This window comes from Geotrypetes seraphini, chromosome 6, assembly GCF_902459505.1.
Source record: "Geotrypetes seraphini chromosome 6, aGeoSer1.1, whole genome shotgun sequence".
In the NCBI taxonomy this organism is placed as follows: domain Eukaryota; kingdom Metazoa; phylum Chordata; class Amphibia; order Gymnophiona; family Dermophiidae; genus Geotrypetes; species Geotrypetes seraphini.
This window is the reverse complement of record NC_047089.1, coordinates 92,307,135-92,330,151: the sequence shown is the minus strand read 5'-3', so window position 1 is coordinate 92,330,151 and position 23,017 is coordinate 92,307,135. Positions and strand designations below refer to the sequence as shown.

At 47.7% G+C, this 23,017-nt stretch overlaps 1 protein-coding gene across 1 annotated transcript in view; it reads right to left on the bottom strand.

Moving 5' to 3' along the window:
* Positions 1-23,017, bottom strand: part of DIS3 (DIS3 homolog, exosome endoribonuclease and 3'-5' exoribonuclease) — a 169,225-nt gene that overhangs the window by 69,274 nt on the left and 76,934 nt on the right. Inside the window, exons 10-12 of the mRNA XM_033947503.1 lie at positions 17,040-17,156; positions 14,812-14,913; positions 2,190-2,254 (exon numbers count right to left, since the gene is read on the bottom strand). Coding sequence (XP_033803394.1) covers positions 2,190-2,254; positions 14,812-14,913; positions 17,040-17,156 — 284 coding nt within the window. The remainder of the gene's footprint in view (positions 1-2,189; positions 2,255-14,811; positions 14,914-17,039; positions 17,157-23,017) is intronic.

Below are 23,017 nucleotides of genomic sequence, written 5' to 3'. Positions count from 1 at the left end.
ATGGAGCAGTGTGGTCACACTAAAACAGCCTGAGGAATTCTCCGTAAAGGGCAGGGATGTCAAAATCCCTCCTCGAGGGCCGCAATCCAGTCGGGTTTTCAGGATTTTCCCAGTGAATGTGCATGAGATCTATTTGCATGCACTGTTTTCATTGTATGCTAATAGATCTCATGCATATTCATTGGAGAAATCCTGAAAACCCGACTGGATTGCGGCTCTTGAGGAGGGACTTTGACACCCCTGCTAAAGGGTAAAAAAAATTCTGGGTAGGGGTTTTTAGATGTGGTGGGAACTTAGATATAGCCCCAGAAATCTTTAAAAAAAACGTACAGATCAGATTTCCCCCCCCCTGATTTTTCCACAGACATAGGCAGTACTCACTGTCTGTGCTGGGTTATACTGTTGCAGTTCTCACAAAAGCTGGAAATGGAGAAGACACTGCCTCTTGCTCAGCAAACCTGTCCACGTGCTGGGATCTTCGAGCTGCCAATCAGACCAAAGCCTGACCTAGACTTCAACCCCCATGGATCTGCATGCAAGCTGGGGGGGGGGGAAGTAATTTATGGAGTCGGCAACTGTTAAGCCCTGCTGAATTGAAACTGGGAACAAACAGCCTGTGCTCGAGAACCTAATAAATCAGGATGTGAGCTAGCTTCAAGGGGAAAAGACCATAAACTCCATAAGATCCAATGCAGGCCGGTCGAACAGGAACCTCAAGGGTTTCCTTACCAGTTGCAGATGTCTGACCCAGAGTTTGTGTCTTCTCCCAGACAGAGCTGCCCCAAGGTAACCGTGGACCTCTCTAGCACTGAAAAACCTTGAACTCGGATAAAACACCCAAAAATTATAAAAGAATTTCAGAGATCAGAATCACACCTTCTCAACTCGTTTGCAGATGGAAAAAACTAAAGGGGGCACTACAACACTGGAGGAGGAGGCGGAGCTGAAGAATGTTAATTTCATTCTTCTGCAATCAACTTGCGAGTACAGGTATATTACCTATTGTAAGGACTCACTCATTTGCTCTTTGCACCAGAATAAAATGTTAGCAGAAATCCTGCAGTAGCCACAAATAAAGGAAAGCTTCATACATTTACTCCAGAGCAAATGTAACTATCTGCACGTACAATACATGTGAATATTTTATGTAGCTCCTTCACTAATCACCTTTTTTCTTTATATCAAATACTAATACTTAATTCAACACATAGCTGATATGGTTAAGTGAACACTCAGACCCACAGCTGAGGGGGGGGTCGGTATTGAGAATAAAGGAGGAGCCCGGAGCAGTTGTGCTTATTACCCACACCATTAAAAGTTAAGTTGAAGTTTTGTTGCATTTTTGATTTATTGTTATTCAGTCTTTGTATGGTGGAGGAGACTGTGAACAACTATGATGGTCTCCTATACAGCTGCTCCGTGATTTTTCACTGGGACCTCAGCTGTGGGTCTGAGTGTTCACTTAACCACATCAGCTATGTGTTGAATTAAGTATTAGTATTTGATATAAAGAAAAAAGGTGATTAGTGAAGGAGTTATTTAATAGTATCACCTTGGATAAGTGAGTTCCCTTGCAGTTTTTTAATATTTTATGTAGGCAATTCTAGAATTGGGCACTCCATTGCTATGTAGGTAAGCGTTAAGATCCTGTTATAAAATGGTAGCGTAAACCCGCACTGATGCACCTGTTAAGTATGCCCACTTATACCAAGTCAATCAAAGGCATGGATAAAAACACATAAGACACATTCTTATAGAATAGCCTGCTGTGCACTTACTTTTTGTGCAGTTATAGAATTGCCCTTCACAAAAATAAATTGCAACTTTGTCTAATCTCCCATCCTAGAAAGTGCCTACACTAAATTCACATATATGAATGCCAAAACCTGTCATCATTTGTGCTTTTATAAGAGTTGTTATACAAACATATATAGGTGAAACTATATAATAATTACTATCTCAAATTTTTCTATGTGAAGAACTGCGATTGCCATGTTAGTTCATTTGGACATTTGGAAATTAAATTCACCGTACAATACATTGAAGATGATATCTTTTCACTGGACTAACTCAAAAATCTGAGACAAGCCTATAAAAGTTATCAGACTCTAATAAAAAGATATCACCTATACACAGATTGTTGACCTGCAATCTTTTCCAAAAAGTTATGAACAACTGATGAGGCATACCTGTCTCCGTCAGATCTCAGGGAGCACAAATTGGAGCTCAGCAGATCTGGAACCATGTCAATCCTCTGCAAAAAAATATTTTGTGCAACACACATTTAGACAGATATTAAACAGTTTCTTCAAATACAAAACAGTTGAGAATAACATAAAAACACTGACCTATATAATTCTTCAGTTTTACAATAGCCAAAATTAAGCTTCATTTTGTTGATTTATCAAAATCTTAAAGGTACTCTCCTTAATAAAGTGTATCATACAAGCACAAGACTGATTAAATCTTGTACGAGGAAACTCCCTGAAGAACACATCTATTCTGTTCTGAAATTATAACAAACATGTTAAACACTGAACCACCTTTTTGGAATCTGACTATGTCTGAATGAGATACTAACAGAGCTCTTCAGTCTCAAGCCATAAAACAAGAGAGCCACATTACTTGGACTCTACGGAATGCCACTGAGTCCTTTGGGAAGGCCAGCCTGAAGAAAGGCTAACATCATGGAGAATGGAGCAGAGAAAGGCTCCTCCTTTTCCTTGATGCATCAGTACTGGAAGTCTATCCTAGCTTTAGCATAGGCAAATACTAGTGTCATCTTTTCTTTTAGACCTGAACAGAGTAGCAATGACTACCTCAGAGTATCACTTGTGTGCTAACGCCAGGCGTGCAAGAGCCATGCCTCAACTGCAAAGTGAACCTGAACTAATATGACCAACTGGTCCCTGAGAAGAAGTTCTGGCTATACTCATAGGGTGAGACTTGCTCCTGTATGGAAAAGAACTAGGTCTGCCTACCACTCTGGATGCTAAAGTGGAGGCACTAGAAGAACTGCTCTTGGATGGCTTGCAATCCTGTGTAGAATCCGGCCTATGATGGGCTCTGAAGAAAACACATACAAGAGCTTGCTCTTCAGCCACAGCAGGACTAGAGTGTACAGGCCCACGCTTCTAGACTCAGATCTTCCGCCTGAAGAATTTGAACACCTTTTTGTGTCTTGTCATTACTAGGCGCTTGAACGTTGGGTGACCTCAAGGACAAACAATAGCTTGGAAGACTGCTGGAGACAGCACCCACTTACTCGGATTCAGCGTCTATTTGCTGAGGAAGATGGCTTGTAGAATATTCATTTTTGCTGCCCGAGTTGCTGAGGAAGCATGAAGATCACCTGCATACTCTAGCTGTTTCTCTTGTGAATGGCCTACGCCACTACTGTAGAACTATATTGCAATATCTGCTATGCCCAACGAATGGCTCTAAGCAGTAATGTGCTGATATACCATTTCCTTTGGAAAGCCGACCAATGACCCTGGATTGGGTGCCCATTGCAGTGACCTCCTCACCAGCCGAACAGGCTTGTATCTGGTGTCACAATTACCTAATTGGATATTCTGAGCATGCCCCTCGACAACATGTGTGGGTGGAGCTACTAGTCCATCCTGGCCCGGATTACTGGCAGCCACTGCAGGGGCATCTGAAGTGAAACCGATTTAGGGGACACCGAGATAGAAACATTTTCTGCAGAGGATGTCTATGAGTCTCCACTCAGGAACCTCACTTATATGGTCGCCCTGGAATCCAGCACTTGGAGGTAGGGTTACGCGAACTGAGCTGGATTGCTCTGCAAATTCATCAGCTGAGTGCAAATCTTCCATTTTCATGCCTTTCGTAGATAGACATGATCATCTGCTGCGTTGAAATAGACCACCAGGTATTCAAGAGAGTTTGAATTAGTTGGCCCATTCAGAAATTTACCATGCAAACCTGGCTCTGCAGGACACAGTCCACCCCAGACCACCTGAGCCACTGGCTACTCTCCTTGTAAGGAGAAAGCTATAATTAGCCAGACATCCAGGTATGACTGACCCTGCAAGCCTAGCTTTGCAGCTGGGTAGCTAGCACTACAATCCCCTTGGTGAACGTGCGAGATGCTGTTGCTAACCCTTCAAAGTCCTCTGTAATGTAGAAGGGAATCAGGTAAAATCTGGAGTGGATTCCTTCTGCAAGGCTCATGAGCTCATCCTGCAAAAAAAATCCACGATGCAAGGTACAGACGCTTGAAGGGGAACCACTGCCCTTGCAGACCATAAGTCCTCAAAAAGATGCCAGATGTGCACATATACACGGGAAGTCGAGAACCTCTAAGAACTTAAAAAGAGTAGAGACCACCCTACCTGAATAACCTTTCTTGCTTAAACACTCCCTCTCAAGAGTCAAGCTGTAAAACAAAAAGGACCCGGAAAGAACATGGAAATGGGACCCTGAGTTAGAAGGGTGTCCGACAGGAGCAGACAAAGGGGCTTTGCAACAAGGAGATGAACCAGATCCTCATACCACAGGTGTTGCGGCCAATCTGGAATCACCAGAATCATGTGGCCTGCGCAATGCGCAATTCGAAGAACTCTGCCCACCAGAGGCCATGAAGGAAAGACATACAGCAGCCTGTCAATCAGCCAACACTGCACCAGAGTATTCAGCCACTTGGCCTGAGAATTTCTGTGCCTTAGACTTGAAAGGCAAAGCCATAACATCCATCATTGGCTGATTCCATGACTGAACTAACAGATTGAAGGCCTCCAATCCCCAGACACCACTTGTCAGGATCCAGCACATGACAGCTTAGGAAATCTGCCTGGACATTGTCCATTCCCACTATGTGGAATGCTGAGATGTCAAGCAGGCGAGTCTCTGCCCACTCCAAGAGAAGTGCCGTCTCCTGCACCACCAGACAACCTTAGGGACTCCATGTGAAAAGAGGGGACCCGAAGCACACGGCTCACCCCCTTGCGGTCCAAGATGGAGCAAAAGGATCACTCTTTCTTGGGCACTACAAAGTACATGGAATATCATCCAGAGCGGGTCTCTTGAGTGGCATCGGAATTACTGCCTTGAGATCGAGCAACCTCCTTAGAGTTTGATGAAACCCTCATCTTCCACAAGGACCGACAAGGAGAGGAGAGAAAATGATCTGGCAGGGGCTGATCACACTCGAGAGCATACTTGTCGTGGATCACCTCCAGGACCCACTGATTCACTGTGATCTCGGTTCACCTCTGGTAAAAGTCCCTTAAACAGGCTCCCACAGGAACCAGGGGAAGGACCCAAACACCGTCATTGTGTAGGTCGAGAAGAGGAGGAGAGACTTGAAGAGTCACAGCTTCCTGGCGTGCACCCCGAAAGGATTGCATATGCAAGAAGAAATGATCCCTGGAAGTAGAGGCCGCAGATGATACCCTTCCAGGACGCTATCGGCTGAACTCTCAGAAATGACTTCAGCCGGAACCTCCCCTACTGGACTGCCGAGGCTTGTCCTCCAGCAACTGAGTCTCCTAAACTGTGGACCAATTCCTCTCCAAAGAGAAAAGAACTAAAAGAAAATTGGCCGAGCTTAGATTTTGAGGCCGAGTCCGCCGATCAACCACTGAGCCACAACATAAATCTAGTACACTCCCAAGACCATAGACTTAGCAGAAGCTCACAACAAATCATATATGGCATTTGACAGATGAGAAGAGCCCAACTCAATTTTCACTACTTCCTGATCCAACAATACCCAATCATTGGAATCCCTATCTAAAACATGCTCAGCCCACCTGAAGCATGCCCTGGACATCAGACCACCACAAATCGCCACCTGGACCGCCAAGGTTACTATGTCAAAACCGTTTGAGAAGAGCCTCCATCCTCTGGTCCTGGGGATCTCTCAAAGCAGAACCCCCTTCCACTTGAACAGTATGCCTCTTAGCAGTGGCCGAGACCACTGTGTCCACTACCGGCGGGTGTAAGGAGTCCCTATCAACATCAGGAATAGAATACAAACAGGTCATAGACAGCACCAGTCGAAAAGGGGCATCTAGGATTTTCCACTGTGCTTGTATGATATCCCAAATATCTTGATGCATGGGAAAGGAACATAAAGCTGCCTGAATCTCATGAAGAGGATCCAACACTCGGGGGTCTCTTTAGCATCATCCTCAAAATGCAAAACAAGAGACAACTGGAAAATGAGCTCCTGCAACTCTTACTTGTTAAAAATGCATACCACCAAAGAGTTCTTCCCTGCGGGCAACTCAGACACCCAGTCATCTGTGTCATCTGTGACCCCCCCCCCCCCCCCGAGGGTCCTGAAGGTCACCCAAAAGATCCAGGTCTTCATCTGGAAATAAAATCATCCGCCAGACAAATCTCATCCTCCCAAAAGAGACGCTGTTGCTTAGGCGGGGGTGGAGGTGGCAAAGAAAATATTGGCAACAAAGGAATCAACCCCCCGGATGCAGCCAAGACCCCCGTAGAATGCACCAAGATACCAGTTGAGTGCATGAAGTAAGCCTTGTACATAGCAAGCAAAATCTAAAGAAAACCCATGGCTAGAGAGGAATCATGCTATATCGCCAAGGAAGAGGCTTGCAAGACCTGTTCCTGTCTCAACAATCTAGGTGGGAGCTCAGCAGAAGACTCGGCCAAAATGGCAGAGTTTCCCAACAAAGAAGAACCAACCTCTGAAAAGAGTTTACCTGAGGCAGAACACATTGAAAAGGCCTGAAAAGGTAAAACTGTGACGAGACAGAAGGGGAATCCCTATTACCTGTGGTGGCAAGGGAGTTCTTAGGTACCATCATTTACACCAGCTCTGAGGCTGGTATAAACAAACATGCCTAACAGCAAACACGTGCTGTTAGGCATGCTGGTTACACTAGTATTCTATAAGAAGAGAAAAAAGTAGGCACCCACTTTCCTTTTCATAATAGGTGCCTATCAGGCACCCTGTTACAGAACTGCCCTCTATGCGCCCCCCTAAATATCAGGCTCATAATGTTCTGATAACACTTTCTCCTGAGAACATCCAAGCCCCAATGTTCTAAACCTACCATGCATTTAACGATTGACACTAAACCAGTTCTAACCGATGCATGAAATAGCTCACTGTGGTCTTCTCTGTGGCCTCTAACTTTGCTATGCAAATGTAGCACAACAAAGGTCATTAATATTAAAATGAGAACTCTTGTGCGATGCTCTGACATCGCCTGGTGATGCACAAATTGAAGCACCAACTTTTAATGCCCTCAAATTACTGGTTGGCTGGAGGAGGGGGTATAGGTTGGGGTGCTGGTACCATTAAAGCGCGTCTGGGGCTGGGGGCTGCTGATTACATGACATGAAAATTCAGAAACACACTCCAAAACCTGGGAGATGTCACTGTCATATTTCTCAGTAAATTTATCCTATATTCACCAATAGAAAAAATAAATCTCAAAATAGCAAATGAAAAAGCACATATGTATTCAAACTGCATCTCAAGCACATGTATTAAAGGCACATCTTATGTGCGTTTGTTGAAAGCTGCTGATTGTATAGTTTGTTGGCAGTTCTCCGCCCCCTCCTTCTCCTCCATCCAATAGCATCGGTACACCTATGATTGACACATGCGTGCCTATGACATAGCATTTCCTGGAGCATGTGCACATTTATTTCTCTTTCGAATATTCTGTGAATGTGTCAGTTGCTTTCTCCACTAACTGATCGGATGGGATTTCTGTGGATCTCTGCGAAACTCATTTGCATGTGAGATTCTTTGGGTATTGCTCATCATTTTGAAATCATTAAATTTACCAGCACTACAGTGACCCAACAGATTTTAACAGCAATTTTAGAGCATCGGGGCCCCAGAGTTTAGTGAATCATGTCTTAAGAGCACAGAAGTGTAAGCTCCTGCCTTCTTTGGGGAAATTCCACAACCACACCTGTATTGTTAGTAGAACTTGTGTCTCACAAGACAAAAAATCACCTCCTCAAAAGATACCAAGGTCAACAATGGGGTTAAGTAGAGAGGCCAATGCCCTTGACAACTCTTTGGCAGTCACCTGTATCTCAAGAGATTTTTTCAGTGATGTTTTTGTCTGAGAGGATGAGCTCACTTCTTATATGGAAGCACTGGATGGTAAATATCCTCTTGTACCTCCAATGTTTCAGAGCCATGTGAAGAAGCACATTGATGCTCTGAAGCCTCCTCTTTACTGCTTGGCGCTCACTCTCTCCATCTGTGTGTTTGAATATCTATAACCCTTGTCTGGCTTAAGCTTGAGGAGCAAATTGAAACTTTCTGTTCCTGTGTAGCTGGGACTGCCATAGAGAGAAAGAGAGACTATGGAGCACTCTGTGACAGTGAATGGAAAGGTAGGAGGGAGAGATATACTCGGACCGCAGGGGTAGGGAGAAAAGATACCCAGACCGCGGGGGTAGGGAGGAGGCGAGATATACCCAGACCGCGGGGGTAGGGAGGAGAAAGACACAGACCAGCGTTAATGTGTGTTAAAAGTTTTAACACATTAAACATTTAACGTGTTAATCACTAGATAAAAGTGATTTTAATTTGAGAGAGTAGCTAAGTTGGAAAATGGCAAAAGTATTTAAAAAGCAGCAGAGAAGCTGAATAAAGCAACATGACATCTGTCTTTAGTAGATAAAAAACTGAAAGGGAAAGTAGGAACTCCCATACATGCATAAATAAGGCCTTTAAGCCAGTGATTTCCAAACTGGTTCTGGAGGCACTCCAGTCAGTCAGGTTAAGATATGCACATGAATATTCATGAGAGAGATTTGTTTGCACTGGAAAGAGTACATGCAAATCTCTCTCATGAGTATTCATTGTGGATATCCTAAAAACCTGACTGGCTGGTATGCTTCCAGGATCAGGATTGAGAACCACTGCTTTAAGCTTTTCTAAAAAGCGCTAAATTTCTTATTGGTTGATTAGGACATCTCTCTTGCCTTTTTTCCTGTTCGCTCTTATGCTTTCAAGGCAAGTTCTCTCTCGTCCTGCTAGTTGTGTTTGATACTGAAGACTGACACAAACTAGTGAATCTGCTTGCATTCAGAGAAGATAAATATTAACTTCAAGTTTCCAGATTATTTTTATTTTGATATACTGCCTATCTAGCAGTCTAGGCGATATACAGCAGTTACTCAAGGAAAAATTCAGAGCTTAAAACTGTCCCAGTGGGTATTATAAGTGCCTGAGCTTCTTCGCAGTGCAGTCCACTTTATTCTTCATTAAAAAAGGTTGGTGCTGGAGCCAGCTTACAATGCGCAGGGATTTCATTGTCAAATTTCTGCCCATTCATGGCATGGACCCTACACCTGTGGATATTAATTTAACCGTTTAGCCAGTAAGCCTTAATTTTCAAAAAGGAAACTTTGTGGAGAGCTTCCCTTTGAAAATGTGCTAGTAAATAAATTACCTGCAAGTATCCTCTGGGGTTTAAAAAGTACCACCTAAAGTACCACAGCCGTTCGGCGCGCGGCAAAGGCGCTCGCCTTAGCGAGAGCGCCTTTGCGAAGGGCCTTGAGAAGGGCCTTTGATAAGGCCTAATCTCTTTTCTACACTTTTATTCTTTTTTTTTTTTTCTCTCTTCTACACTCAGTCACTCTTCTTACACACTTTAACAGGGCCAAGTCTCTTTTACTCCTTCTACACTCAGACGCTATTCTTACACGCTCTCAATCAGGCACATAGTCTTCTCTTGAATCTCTCACACTCTCTGATCTCTCAAACTCTCAAACCTTTTCTTTTTAACACTAAATCTCTCATTCTTGGAAATGGCAGGGAGAACACGGAGTACCAAGACTGCTATCAAGCCCGACACTCCAGCGACTGGTGGGACCCAGGGGACGGCAAAGGACTGTACACAGAGGGAAGAGGGCGACACTGGACGGAGAGCAGAGGTCTCTGTGCAGACCGAGGCCATCCCCCCTCCTACGATATGCTACAGTCTCTACGCAGACAGAAAGGATGGAACAGGTAGAAGTAGACGGGGACATTTTGCAGGAACTGCAGGACCTCAGGGAGGAGGTGGAGCGCTTAAGGAGCATCAGGGAGGATGAGGCCTTTATCGACGATGCCATCCAGGAACTATCCCATATCACAGAACAAACCCATGACAAGTCCATCCTCGACACAACCAAACCCACAACTCTGAATTCAACGATTGGAGTGCAGGAAATGATTGGAGATGCCGGTCCCTGGCAGCTGGTAACCTCCTCTACAGGCAAGCACAGAAAACCCACCCCTTTCTCACTTTCTTCTTCTTCTCTTTCTCTCAAACAAGGTAGTTCTACGCCAACCCCGCAACTCACCCTGAGGAATAGATTTCAGATCCTTCAAGAAGGAACCGCTGAGGAAGTAGAGGAAGGGGCTCAGGAGGACACCAAACACATAGCTTCGATTCCAGTGCTCGCTGATCGGCTTCCCCGGAAGGAGCGAAGAGTGGTGGTCATAGGGGACTCCATGCTAAGGGGCACCGAGGGACCAATTTGCAGACCGGATTTGCAGTCCAGAGAGGTCTGCTGTCTCCCTGGAGCCAGGATCTGGGATGTTACCACCTGTCTTGAAAAACTTCTAAAGCCTAATGACCATTTCCCTATGTTTCTTATCCATATAGGTACGAACGACACTGTCAGGAGCACCTCAGACAGCATTCCCAAAGACTTCGGAGCCCTGGGTAAGAAGCTGAAGCAGATAGGAGCACAGGGGGTCTTCTCATCAATTCTCCCAGTAAGAGACAAAGGCAGAGCCAGGGAAGAGCGTATCCGAAAGACCAACGAGTGGCTTCGCGAATGGTGCATAGAGATGAACTTTGGATTCCTAGACCATGGTGAGGATCTACAGGGACCTGATGGACTCCACCTGACCAGGAGAGGTAAAAACGTTTTCGGACATCGACTAGCCCGCCTACTTCATAGGGCTTTAAACTAGGTAAGTTGGGGGAGGGTACATACTCACTTTCCAAAGCAGTAAGGAACCACCCTGAGGAGGCGAATCACACCCACACTTCTGAGTCTAAGGTAAGTACCCATACTACATACAATAATTTAGGAGCCACACTATCTCGGAAGGAAATCTCTTCACAGGTATGGAGGGCAATTATGTCAATGCACACAGCTTGGGCAACAAAATTCTGGATTTGGAGACTGAGATAATGAACGCCGACCTAGACGTGGTAGCAATATCCGATACCTGGTTCACAAACTCGCATGGGTGGGATATGGTTATACCAGGCTATAACCTACATCGTCGTGACAGAGATGGCAAGTTAGGAGGAGGGGTCGCACTATATACTAAGGAAAACATCAAAACTACTAGAATCACAGATGTTAGATACACCGGGGAATCCCTCTGGGTGAACCTGGCCAGAGGAAATGAAAAATGCCTATACCTTGGTGTGGTATATAGACCTCCAAGAAAACAGGAAGACAAAGATATAGAACTGATCGAAGATATAGAGAACATCACTTTACGTGGGGACACAGTTCTGCTAGGGGACTTCAACATGCCCGATGCAGATTGGAACACACTCTCCGCGACTACCTGTGGCAGCAGAAGAATACTAACCTCCATAAAGGATGCATGACTCAAACAAATGGTATTGGAGCCCACCTGGTACTCACCAACGGAGACAGCGTTTCAGAGGTTTCAGTAGGAGATAAGCTGGCCTCCAGCGACCATAACATGGTATGGCTCAACCTCAAGAAAGGCTTCTCTAGATCAAACACAGCGACGAGGGTCCTCAACTTTAGAGGCACAGACTTCGACCTCATGGGAGATTTTGTCCATCGGGAGCTGTATAACCAAGCAGAAAATGACAATGTGGAGACTATGTGGTCAACTCTGAAAGTCACCTTATACGAAGCTACAAACCGCTACATAAAAACAGTTAGCAAGTGCCGGAGAAACAAAAGACCCCAGTGGTTCAGCTCCGAAATTTCAAACCTCATTAAAGAGAAAAAAGAAGCATTTATTGCCTACAAACATTTCGGAAAGCGGGCGAAAGAAGACTATCTGGTCAGATCTAGAGCAGTCAAACAGGCAGTCAGAGGGGCCAAACTCCGAACAGAAGAAGATCTAGCACGGAACATTAAGAAAGGGGATAAATCCTTCTTCAGGTATATTAGTGACAGGAAAAGAAACAAAGATGTGATAGAACGCCTTAGGAAATCGGATGGAAACTATGCAGAATCGGATTCTGCCAAGGCAGAACTATTAAACGAATACTTCTGCTCAGTCTTCACCTGTGAAGCGCCGGGAGCCGGTCCGCAGTTACGGACAAGAGACAACCAGAAAGACCCGTTTCAAGATTTCGAGTTTACGCCCAGCAGCGTCTACTACGAACTTTCAAGACTCCAAGTAAACAAAGCCATGTCCAATCCATCATCCTCTCCAAACTAGATTACTGCAACGCCATCTACTTAAATCTATCAAAAAAAGTATTCTAAGACTCCAGCTAATCCAGAATACTGCAGCCAAACTGATCTTCTCAAAACGCAAGTCTGACCATGCCTCCCCACTCCTTGCCAAACTTCATTGGCTCCCAATAATCTCCAGAATCCATTTCAAATGTTCCTGCCTGGCTTTCAAGATCATTCACGGATTCCTGCCTCCTCTTATCCCACTGTCTTTCAACTCCTCCAGTCCCGACTCCTCCAGAACTTCCCAAAGGCTTAAACTAGCCTTCCCCTCTCCACGCGGCTTCCACTATTCAGGCAAACTGGGAAAATTCCTTCTCTTCAAAATCACAGGTCTTTGGAACGACCTCACCACCCCGCTGCGGAACCTGAGCTCCCTTCAGTTATTCCGCAAACAACTGAAAACCTGGCTTTTCAGCAAATTGTAGCTCTATCCTTCCCCCCTTTCTCTCCCCCCTTCTACACATAAGTTCATGTAATCCTTTTTCTTCTTCTCTACCCACTATTTTAAGTTCTTATAAACCGTGTCGAGCTCCATTCTCATGGAGATGATGCGGTATATAAACTTAAGGTTTAGATTAGATTAGATGGGACCAGACAACATACACCCCAGGGTACTCAGAGAGTTGAGCCAAGTCCTGGCAGAACCGTTAGCCGTACTCTTCAATCTTTCCCTACGTACCGGAAGAGTTCCCTTGGACTGGAAAACAGCCAACGTTATTCCACTTTACAAAAAAGGCTGCAGGACAGAGACGGCAAATTACAGACCAGTGAGTCTCACATCCATAGTGAGCAAGCTTATGGAAACACTGATCAAGCAGAAACTTGACACAATCCTGGACGAAGTAAACCTACGTGATCCCCACCAACACGGATTTACCAAGGGCAGGTCCTGCCAATCTAATCTGATTGGCTTCTTTGACTGGGTAACTAGACAACTGGATGCCGGGGAGTCTCTGGACGTGATATATTTAGACTTCAGCAAAGCTTTTGATAGCGTCCCACACCGCAGGTTATTGAACAAGCTGAAATCGCTGGGATTAGGGGACACACTAACTGCATGGGTTAGGGACTGGCTACACGATAGACTTCAAAAGGTAGTGGTTAACGGTACCCCCTCCAAAACGTCAGACGTGACCAGTGGAGTACCACAGGGCTCGGTCTTGGACCCGATTCTATTCAACTTATTCATAGGTGATATGACCCAAGGGCTTAGAGGAAAAGTATCTTTGTTTGCCGACGACGCCAAACTATGCAACATAGTAGGCAAAAGCATTTTGCCTGACAGTATGACGCAGGACCTACTACTACTGGAACAGTGGTCATCGACTTGGCAGCTATGCTTTAATGCTAAAAAGTGTAAAGTAATGCACCTGCAGAACTTACACACTAAATGGTGAGACCTTGGCTAGGACCACGGCGGAACGTGATTTAGGGGTGATCATTAGTGATGACATGAAGGCTGCCAATCAAGTGGAGAAGGCTTCCTCCAAGGCAAGGCAAATGATGGGTTGTATCCGTAGGGGTTTTGTCAGCAGGAGACCTGAAGTGATAATGCCACTGTAAAGATCCATGGTGAGACCTCATTTGGAGTATTGTGTTCAATTCTGGAGACCACACTATCGGAAAGATGTGCGGCGAATTGAGTCGGTTCAGCGAATGGCCACCAGGATGGTCTCGGGGCTCAGGGATCTCACGTATGAAGAAAGGCTAAATAAATTCCAGCTGTACTCACTAGAGGAACGAAGAGAGAGGGGGGACATGATTGAGACATTCAAATATGTTACGGGCCGTATCGAGGTGGAAGATGTTATCTTCTGTCCTATAGGTCCTTTGACCACCAGAGGGCATCCGCTGAAAATCAGGGGAGGGAAATTTTGTGGTGATTCCAGGAAATACTTCTTCACAGAGAGGGTGGTCGATCATTGGAACAGTCTACCTCTGCAGGTGATTGAGGCCAGCAGTGTGTCAGATTTTAAGAGAAAATGGGACATTCACGTGGGATCTCTAAGGGAGTAAAGTCAGGGGGGTGGGTCATTAGAGTGGGCAGACTTGATGGGCTATAGCCCTTTTCTGCCGTCATATTCTATGTTTCTATGTTTCTAAATGGCTTTTATTGGTGGAGGGAAACATTTATTTTATGGAAAAACAAATATTTTGGAAATGGCTTATTTTCCTAGGCCTGTATGTGTCATGCAGAGACATCTTGGAAGATGAACAGACAGAAAAGCAGTCTCATACTTGTGAAACCACAAAGAGCCAGCAATTCATCTTCTTGTCAAGCCAAGACCTCGCTTTCATAACGGGGTCATAGGCACATACTTTCTCTGAAACATAGCAAAATAAAGTTCTATTTGATATTTTTAGAAGCAGACAGAAAACACTTACTTTTTCACAGAGGTATACAGTAGTTCCTCTGTTTTCTGATTCCTGATCCAAAGCATTTCCTGGTCGAATAAAATAACTCACATCTGCAATGTGCACGCCAACCTGTAAACACAACACTGTTCTTCAAATCACCATAAGACACCTATCTAAATAATGCATGCATCAAAAATCCATTTATTGCTGGCAACAAACACACCATAGCAATGATCTAGACCAGTGGTTCCCAAACACTGTCCTGAAGGACCCCCAGCCAGTCGGGTTTTCAAGATATACCTAATGAATATGCATGAGAGAGATTTGCATACCTATCACTTCCATTATATGCAAATCTCTCTCATGCATATTCATTAGGGATATCTTGAAAACCCGACTGGCTGGGGCCAGGATAGGGTTTGGGAACCACTGATCTAGACTTATGTAGTGTTTTTCATTCAAATGGGATTCAAAGTATCAGTGGTTTTTCAAAGTGAAATGGTCCCCAACAATCATGCATATGACACAATTATAACTACTATCCATTCAGTCGTGCCAGACCCTTGGATATTCTGTAGGCCAGTTCTCGCCATGCTTCCCTGTTGTCCACAGCTTCTTTCAATTGCTTGATGTTCATTCCCGTGTTTATTTTCCAGCTAATTAGTCTGTTTTTTAAATTTTTTGTTGAGGATACAAAAAATAAAATCTGGCGTGGAACAGTCTCCCAGTAGAGGTGGTGGAGACAGAGACTGTGTCTGATTTCAAGAAAACCTGGGATAGGCACATGGGATCTCTTAGAGAGAGGAAGAGATAATGGTTACTGCAGATGGGCAGACTGGATGGGCCATTTGCCCTTTATCTGCCATCATGTTTCTAGATACTATACCTGGGTACCTTTCCCTACAGAATCCAATATGTATATCTGTGTCACTTAGGAGTTGCCAGTGAAGAAAAAGGGAAAGGGGATGGGGTATGATATATAGTGCTCCCCAGCGAATTCGCGGTATTTGCATCATCCACTCAGTTTTTGTGCCTTCTTTTGACCATAGAAAGGTGGTACAGTACTCTCCCCGATATTCGCGGGAGTTCTGTTTCAGGAACCCCCGCGAATGCTGAAAAACCGCGAATATATTTTTTAGCGGGGGAGATAGGAGAGGGCAGCCAGAGTGCAGGCGAGTGAAGGAAATCATTTGCGGTATGCTCCGACCGCCTCTTCCTGTACTAAGAATCCATGCAAGTCTTATACCCTTAATGGCGAGATCCTAGCAAAAACGGTAGCAGAACAAGACTTGGGGGTAATCGTCAGTGAGGACATGAAGTCTGCCAATCAAGTGGAACAGGCTTCGTCCAAGGCAAGACAAATCATGGGCTGCATACGAAGGGGTTTCGTCAGTCGTAAGGCGGACGTCATTATGCCATTGTATAGATCCATGGTGAGGCCCCACCTGGAATACTGTGTGCAATTCTGGAGGCCGCATTATCGCAAGGATGTGCTGAGACTGGAGTCGGTGCAAAGAATGGCCACCCGGATGGTCTCGGGACTCAAGGATCTACAAGAGGGCATCCGTTGAAAATCAGGGGCGGGAAACTACGAGGTGACACCAGGAAATTCTTTTTCACTGAAAGAGTGGTTGATCGCTGGAATAGTCTTCCACTACAGGTGATTGAGGCCAGCAGCGTGCCTAATTTTAAGGCAAAATGGGATCGGCACATGGGATCTATTCACAGGGCAAAGGTAGGGGAGGGACATTAAGGTGGGCAGACTAGATGGGCCGTGGGCCCTTATCTGCCGTCTATTTCTATGTTTCTATGTAAGTCGGGCCTCACCAATCAGGAGCTGCTTTGACACACAGCTCCTGATTGGTGAGGCCCGACTTTAGTACAGGAAGAGGCGGTTGGAGCATACCGCAAATGATTTTCTTTACTTGCCGGCGCTCCGGCTGCCTTCTCCTATCTCCCCCGCTAAAAAATATATTCGCGGTTTTTCAGCATTCGCGGGGGTTCCTGAAACAGAACTCCCGCGAATATTGGGGAGAGTACTGTACCACCTTTCTATGGTCAAAAGAAGGCACAAAAACTGAGTGGATGATGCAAATAAAGACAGGGAAGGGGGTGAGAGAATACTAGGGGTGTTTTTTTTTCCCAGTAAATAAACACCTATTTTATTTATTTTAGCATTGGGGTTGTTTTTAATCAGCTTTTCTCTCTTATAACATAAAATCAGAAGCCCTAATTATAAACTTATATATGCATACCTCTAGATTGCCATTTTCTAGGTTGTGACAATGCAAAGCATCATCAATATCGGTGCAGCCTGGAGGGTCCACACTGCAAACATAAAGATGTCTCAGGTCCTCTCTGTGCTTCATGTCCTATAGAGTTTGATAGAGATTTAACATGTTTTCAATACTGAACCAAAAGCAAGTTTCAACAGTCAGAAGGGGAGAATGCACAATCCTTCCACAGATTTAGACTTCTAAAACTTCTATTAAATAAAACACCATTAAAATATTAACAAATAAAACCCACTGAGAGCAGGTACCTGTCTGCCATTATCAATCACATATGAGTACAGTTAAATCCTGCAGGGAGTTTTGGTCTCTCACAATGTTGCTGCCAAAGAAAGGGATATAAGGAGAAATTAGGTTCTTACCTGCTAATTTACTTTCTTTTAGCTTCTCCAGACCAGTAGAGGTTAATCTTTACGAATGGGTATATATCCAATCATGACCAGCAGGTGGAGACTGAAAACAAAACTGTGGGACAGTATATACTATATTCCCTTCTCTATTTCCCTCAGTCTGCCGAATAGCCAAGCAGAACCAAGAATTGGAAAACAGAAAGAAAACAATACTTCGAACAGGAGTAACAATTAACATACCCAAGTGCTGTTGGAAAATGCAGAGGAGAAATACCCGAAGGAAAATGTCCCCACAGCTCGCCAGCTAAGCCAGCCGAGCCACAGCCGCTGTTCTTCAATTCTCCCCGGCCCTAGAAAAATACTAGAACCCGCAGCAAAAAACAAAAACTGCCCGCGAAACAGCCCCAACAACAACAACAACAGACAGGGTGGGGACCTCTACTGGTCTGGAGAAGCTAAAAGAAAGTAAATTAGCAGGTAAGAACCTAATTTCTCCTTCTTTAGCACTCTCCAGACCAGTAGAGGTTAATCTTTACAAATGGGACGTACCAAAGCAGTCCCTCTCACGGGCGGGACCCCCGAAGGGCCGATACCAGAACACGCTCACCGAACACCATGTCCCGACGCGCCTGAACATCTACCCGATAATGTCTAACAAAGGAATGCAAGGAGGACCAAACCGCAGCCTTACAAATATCCACTAGAGGCACGAGCGACGACTCAGCCCACGAAGCTGCCTGACCCCGAGTGTAATGAGCCTTGAGAAACTCCGGAACAGGCTTCCGTCTCAGAAGATAAGCGGAAGCAATCGTCTCCTTGATCCAGCGCGCAATAGTAGCCTTAGAAGCGCCAGCCCCCCGACGAGGACTCGCCAGAAGGACAAAGAGATGATCGGATTTCCGGAACTCCCGGGTCCGCTGCACATAAGAGCGGAGGACCCGACCGACATCCAACTTGCGCAGCTGCCGTTGCTCAGAAGAGCCCTCCCGACCACCCAAGACCGGGAGGATCACCGATTGATTGACATGAAAAGGAGAAACTACTTTCGGCAGAAAGGAAGGAACAGGTCGCAAGACAACCCGCTCCCTAGAAAACTCCAAGAAGGGAGCCCTACAAGAGAAAGCCTGTAGCTCAGAAACACGCCTAGCGGAAGTAATGGCCACCAAAAAGACCGCCTTCAGAGTAAGGTCCTTCAAAGAACAGCCATCCAACGGCTCAAAAGGCGGGCGCACCAAAACAAAGAGAACCAGATTGAGATCCCAAGAGGGAACCGAGGGCCTTAGGGGAGGCCTGAGCAACTTGGCCGCCCGCAAAAAGTGAATCACATCAGGAATGGCCGACAAACACTGACCTGTCACCAACCCTCGAAAAGCCGACAGGGCCACAAGTTGAACCCGGAGAGAAGACCAAGCCAGGCCTCTATCCAGGACATCCTGCAAGAACTCTAGAATGTTAGGCAGGGAAGCGCGAAAAGAGACCACTCCCCGCGCCCGGCACCATCCCTCAAAGAGACGCCAAACCCGCACATAAGCCCGAGAGGTAGAAAGCCTCCGGGACCCCAAGAGTGTAGAGATCACCTTATCTGAATATCCCTTCTTACTAAGGCGACCCCTTTCAAGAGCCAAGCCGTAAGACAAAAAGGAGACGGGTAGAACATGGGAATGGGACCCTGCGTCAGAAGATCGTCCAAGAGAGGCAGAGGAAGAGGATCCGCCACCAGATGCCTCACCAGATCCGCATACCACGGACGTCGAGGCCAATCCGGAGCCACCAGAACCACCAGCCCCGGATGGTGAACAATGCGAAGAAGTACTCTGCCCACTAATGGCCAAGGAGGGAACACATACAACAGCCCCTCCGTTGGCCACGGTTGGACCAGAGCATCCAGACCATCGGCCAGACCGTCCCTGCGACGACTGAAGAAGCGGGGCACTTTGGCGTTGCCACTCGTGGCCATCAGGTCCATCAGGGGCTGCCCCCAAGCCTGCACTATCAACTGACACGCCACGGTGCCAAGACACCACTCTCCTGGATCCAGGAAGTGACGACTGAGGAAGTCCGCTTGAACATTTTCTACCCCGGCTATGTGAGAGGCCGAGAGGTCCAGAAGATGGGACTCCGCCCAAACCATGAGCCGAGCCGCCTCCTGCGCCACCTGAGTGCTCTTGGTGCCCCCCTGACGATTGACATAAGCCACCGCCGTGGCATTGTCCGACAAGACTCTGACCGACTTGCCCAACAAAAGGGAGTGGAAAGCTAACAGCGCCAGCCAGACCGCTCTGGTCTCCAACACGTTGATCGACCAGGAGGCCTCCTCCGTGGACCAGGTGCCCTGAGCTGAGTGACCCAAACACTGAGCCCCCCAACCGAGACTCGCATCCGTAAGGAGCACCGTCCACTGCAGGAGATCCAGACCCACCCCCTGAACCAGGTGAGGGGTCCGGAGCCACCAGCGCAGACTGCAGCGCGCCATGCCTCGCAGGGAAACAGGAACATCCAAACCGTGCCTCTGGGGAGACCACCTCCGGAGCAGAGCATACTGAAGAGGACGCATGTGGGCCCGCGCCCATCTCACCACGTCCAGGGACGCCGCCATCGACCCCAAGACTTGGAGGAAATCTCGCGCCCGAGGACACCGGAACTCCAAAAGCTGGCGAATCTGAGATTGCAATTTGCTCACCCGGGCTTCTTGAAGAAAGACCTTCCCCAAGGAGGTGTCGAACAGAACCCCAAGGTACTCCAGACGCTGAGCCGGGACCAACCGACTCTTGGAAAGGTTGACCACCCAGCCCAGCGACCGGAGAAACTCCACCACTCGAGCCGTAACCCGGGAGGCTCTCCTGCAACGACTTTGCCCGAATCAACCAGTCGTCCAGGTAGGGGTGTACCAGGATGCCCTCCGACCGCAAGGCTGCCGCGACGACCACCATCACCTTGGTGAACGTCCGGGAAGCCGTGGCCAGACCAAAGGGAAGCGCACAGAACTGATAGTGCCGACCCAAGATCGCAAAGCGAAGGAAGCGCTGACGAGAGGCCCGAATGGGAACATGCAAGTAGGCCTCTGTCAGATCGAGAGAAGTGAGAAACTACCCGGCTGAACTGCCAGAATGACCGACCACAGAGTTTCCATGCGGAAAGATGGAATCTTGAGAACCCTGTTGACCCCTTTCAAATCCAGGATGGGCCGAAAGGTCCCCTCCTTCTTGGGCACCACAAAGTAAATGGAGTACCTGCCTGTGCCCCACTCCGGAGGGGGCACTGGAACAACTGCCTTGAGATCTAGCAAGTGCTGAAGGGTCTGGCGAAAAGCCTGCGTCTTCCAAGGAGTCTGACATGGAGAGGCGAGGAAAAGGTCCGGCAGAGAGCGGGCGAACTCCAGGGCATAACCGTCCCGCACCACCACCAGGACCCACTGATCGGACGTGATCTCAGCCCATTTGGGGAAAAATTAGTGCAGCCGGGCCCCCACCGGAACCAAAGGGGGCGCCGGCAAGGAGTCATTGTGCAGGACGGGAAGCGGGGGAACTGGCGGAGGGATTCCCTGCCCCCCGACGGGCCCCCCGAAAGGGCTGCATGCGCTGGAAGAACCGACCCCGGGAAAACCCTGGAGCCGGGAAAGAAGCAGCCCCACGCCCAGGGCGATACTTGCGAAACTCCCGCAAACGCCCCCGGGCAGCGCCACCCCGAGACGCAGGGCGGGCACGGTCCTCAGGCAGACGGGGCACCTTTGAGTCTGTCAGAGTCTGAATCAACTTATCCAATTCCTCCCCAAACAAAAAGGACCCCCGAAAGGGAAATTTAGTAAGCTTAGCTTTGGACGCAGCATCTGCCGCCCAAGCGCGCAGCCACAAAATACGCCGCGCGGCCACACCAAAGGCCATAGACTTAGCTGAGATCCGCACCAAGTCATATAGAGCATCTGAGAGGAACGAGGCAGCCATCTCAATCTTAGCCACCTCCTGATCCAACAGAGACCAGTCATCAGACTCCCGATCCAGGACACGCTCAGCCCACCGAAACACGGCGCGAGCGACCAGCCCCCCACAAATAGCCGCCTGGACCCCAAAGGCAGAGACCTGAAAATTTTGCTTAAGGATGTTCTCCAACTTGCGCTCCTCAGAGTCCCGCAAGGCAGAACCGCCCTCAACAGGCACTGTATGCTGCTTAGAAACCGCCGAGACCACCGCATCTACGACTGGCGATGCTAAAGTAGCCCGATCCCCCTCTGGCATGGGATACAAACGAGCCATGCAGCGCGCCAAACGAAATGGCGCCTCCGGCGTTTTCCACTGTTCCAGTATAATATCCCGAATATCCTGATGCATAGGAAAAGAGCGGGAAACGGAACGGATCCCCGGTAGCAGAGGGTCCCCCACACGCGGAGTCTACGGCGGCGCATCCTCAAAACACAACACCGAAGAAACCTGTTGAATCAGGTCCGGCAGCTCATCTCTCTGAAAAAGGCGCACAACTGATGCCTCTTTGCCGGAGGACGGGAAACCCGACAACCCGCCACCAGCGGCCATCCCCTTGAGAGGGTCCTGGAAATCCTCAGAAAGGTCCAGGTCCTCAACCAGACCGACACGCTCCTCTGACCATAAATCCTCATCCCACGACACCCGCGGACGCTTGGACAAGGGAGGAGGAGGAGGGGACGCCACAACAGATGAGAGAGGCAAAGCCGCAGGGAGCGCGGAGGAAACCCCACTCCCCGAAACCCCCTGAGCGCAACCGGGACCCCCAGCCGCCTGAAAATAGGCTCTGCACAAGGAAAAAAAGAAATCAGGAGAAAAACCCCCCGAGGGTCCCAAGGGACTCCCTGCCACAGCAGGGGACCCAGCAGAAACCTGCCCCTGTTTTTCCAATACAGGGGGAAGGTCACCTGAGGTGGAAGACAAAATGGAGGGGCCAGACTGAGAAGAAGGCGACTTTCCCACCAAAAAAGCTCTCTCCATAGCCTGTAGCGGCTGAGAAACCTGAACAGTCCCTGCCGCTAAAACAGGCAAGTCGGCATCAGCTGTCAAAAAATCAGCTGAGAGGGAATCCCCAACAACCCGACCGTCAGCGGCTCGGGGAATCCCTCCGTGGGCGGTTGGGGAAGACTGGGCTTCCCCACTGCTCCCAGCCGACTCGCGAGGCACCATCAGCGGGGAGCTCTGGGCGCCTGCAGCCGCTGCCGACGGAGCTCCTCCACCGCACCGGCCTGAACACCGCTTGCACAGGCCGGCCGCGAGTGCCTCGCGCCTGGAGCACAATGAGCACTTTTTCCCTTTAGAAGTGCTCATTGCTCCATACGCGACCTAGCTATAAAAAAGTGCCGGTTAGATGAAAAAATACAGTAAAATACAGTTTTCTTAAAGGGAAACAACCCTCCAGACCAGCACTACCTCAGGATTTTTTTTTTTTTTTTACAGAACAGACTCCACAGGCTCTCGAAGCAATATGCCTTGCTTGATTTAGGGGGCAAGGCTTACTGCTGAGGCTCCTCTAAAAAAATGTGGTGAGGTGGAGGAAGTGGGGGAAGGGACCCCGCTCGAGACCCGCCGGGTTTGACACCCCCGAGGTTGGACGAACCCCAAACAGGGTCCGCCC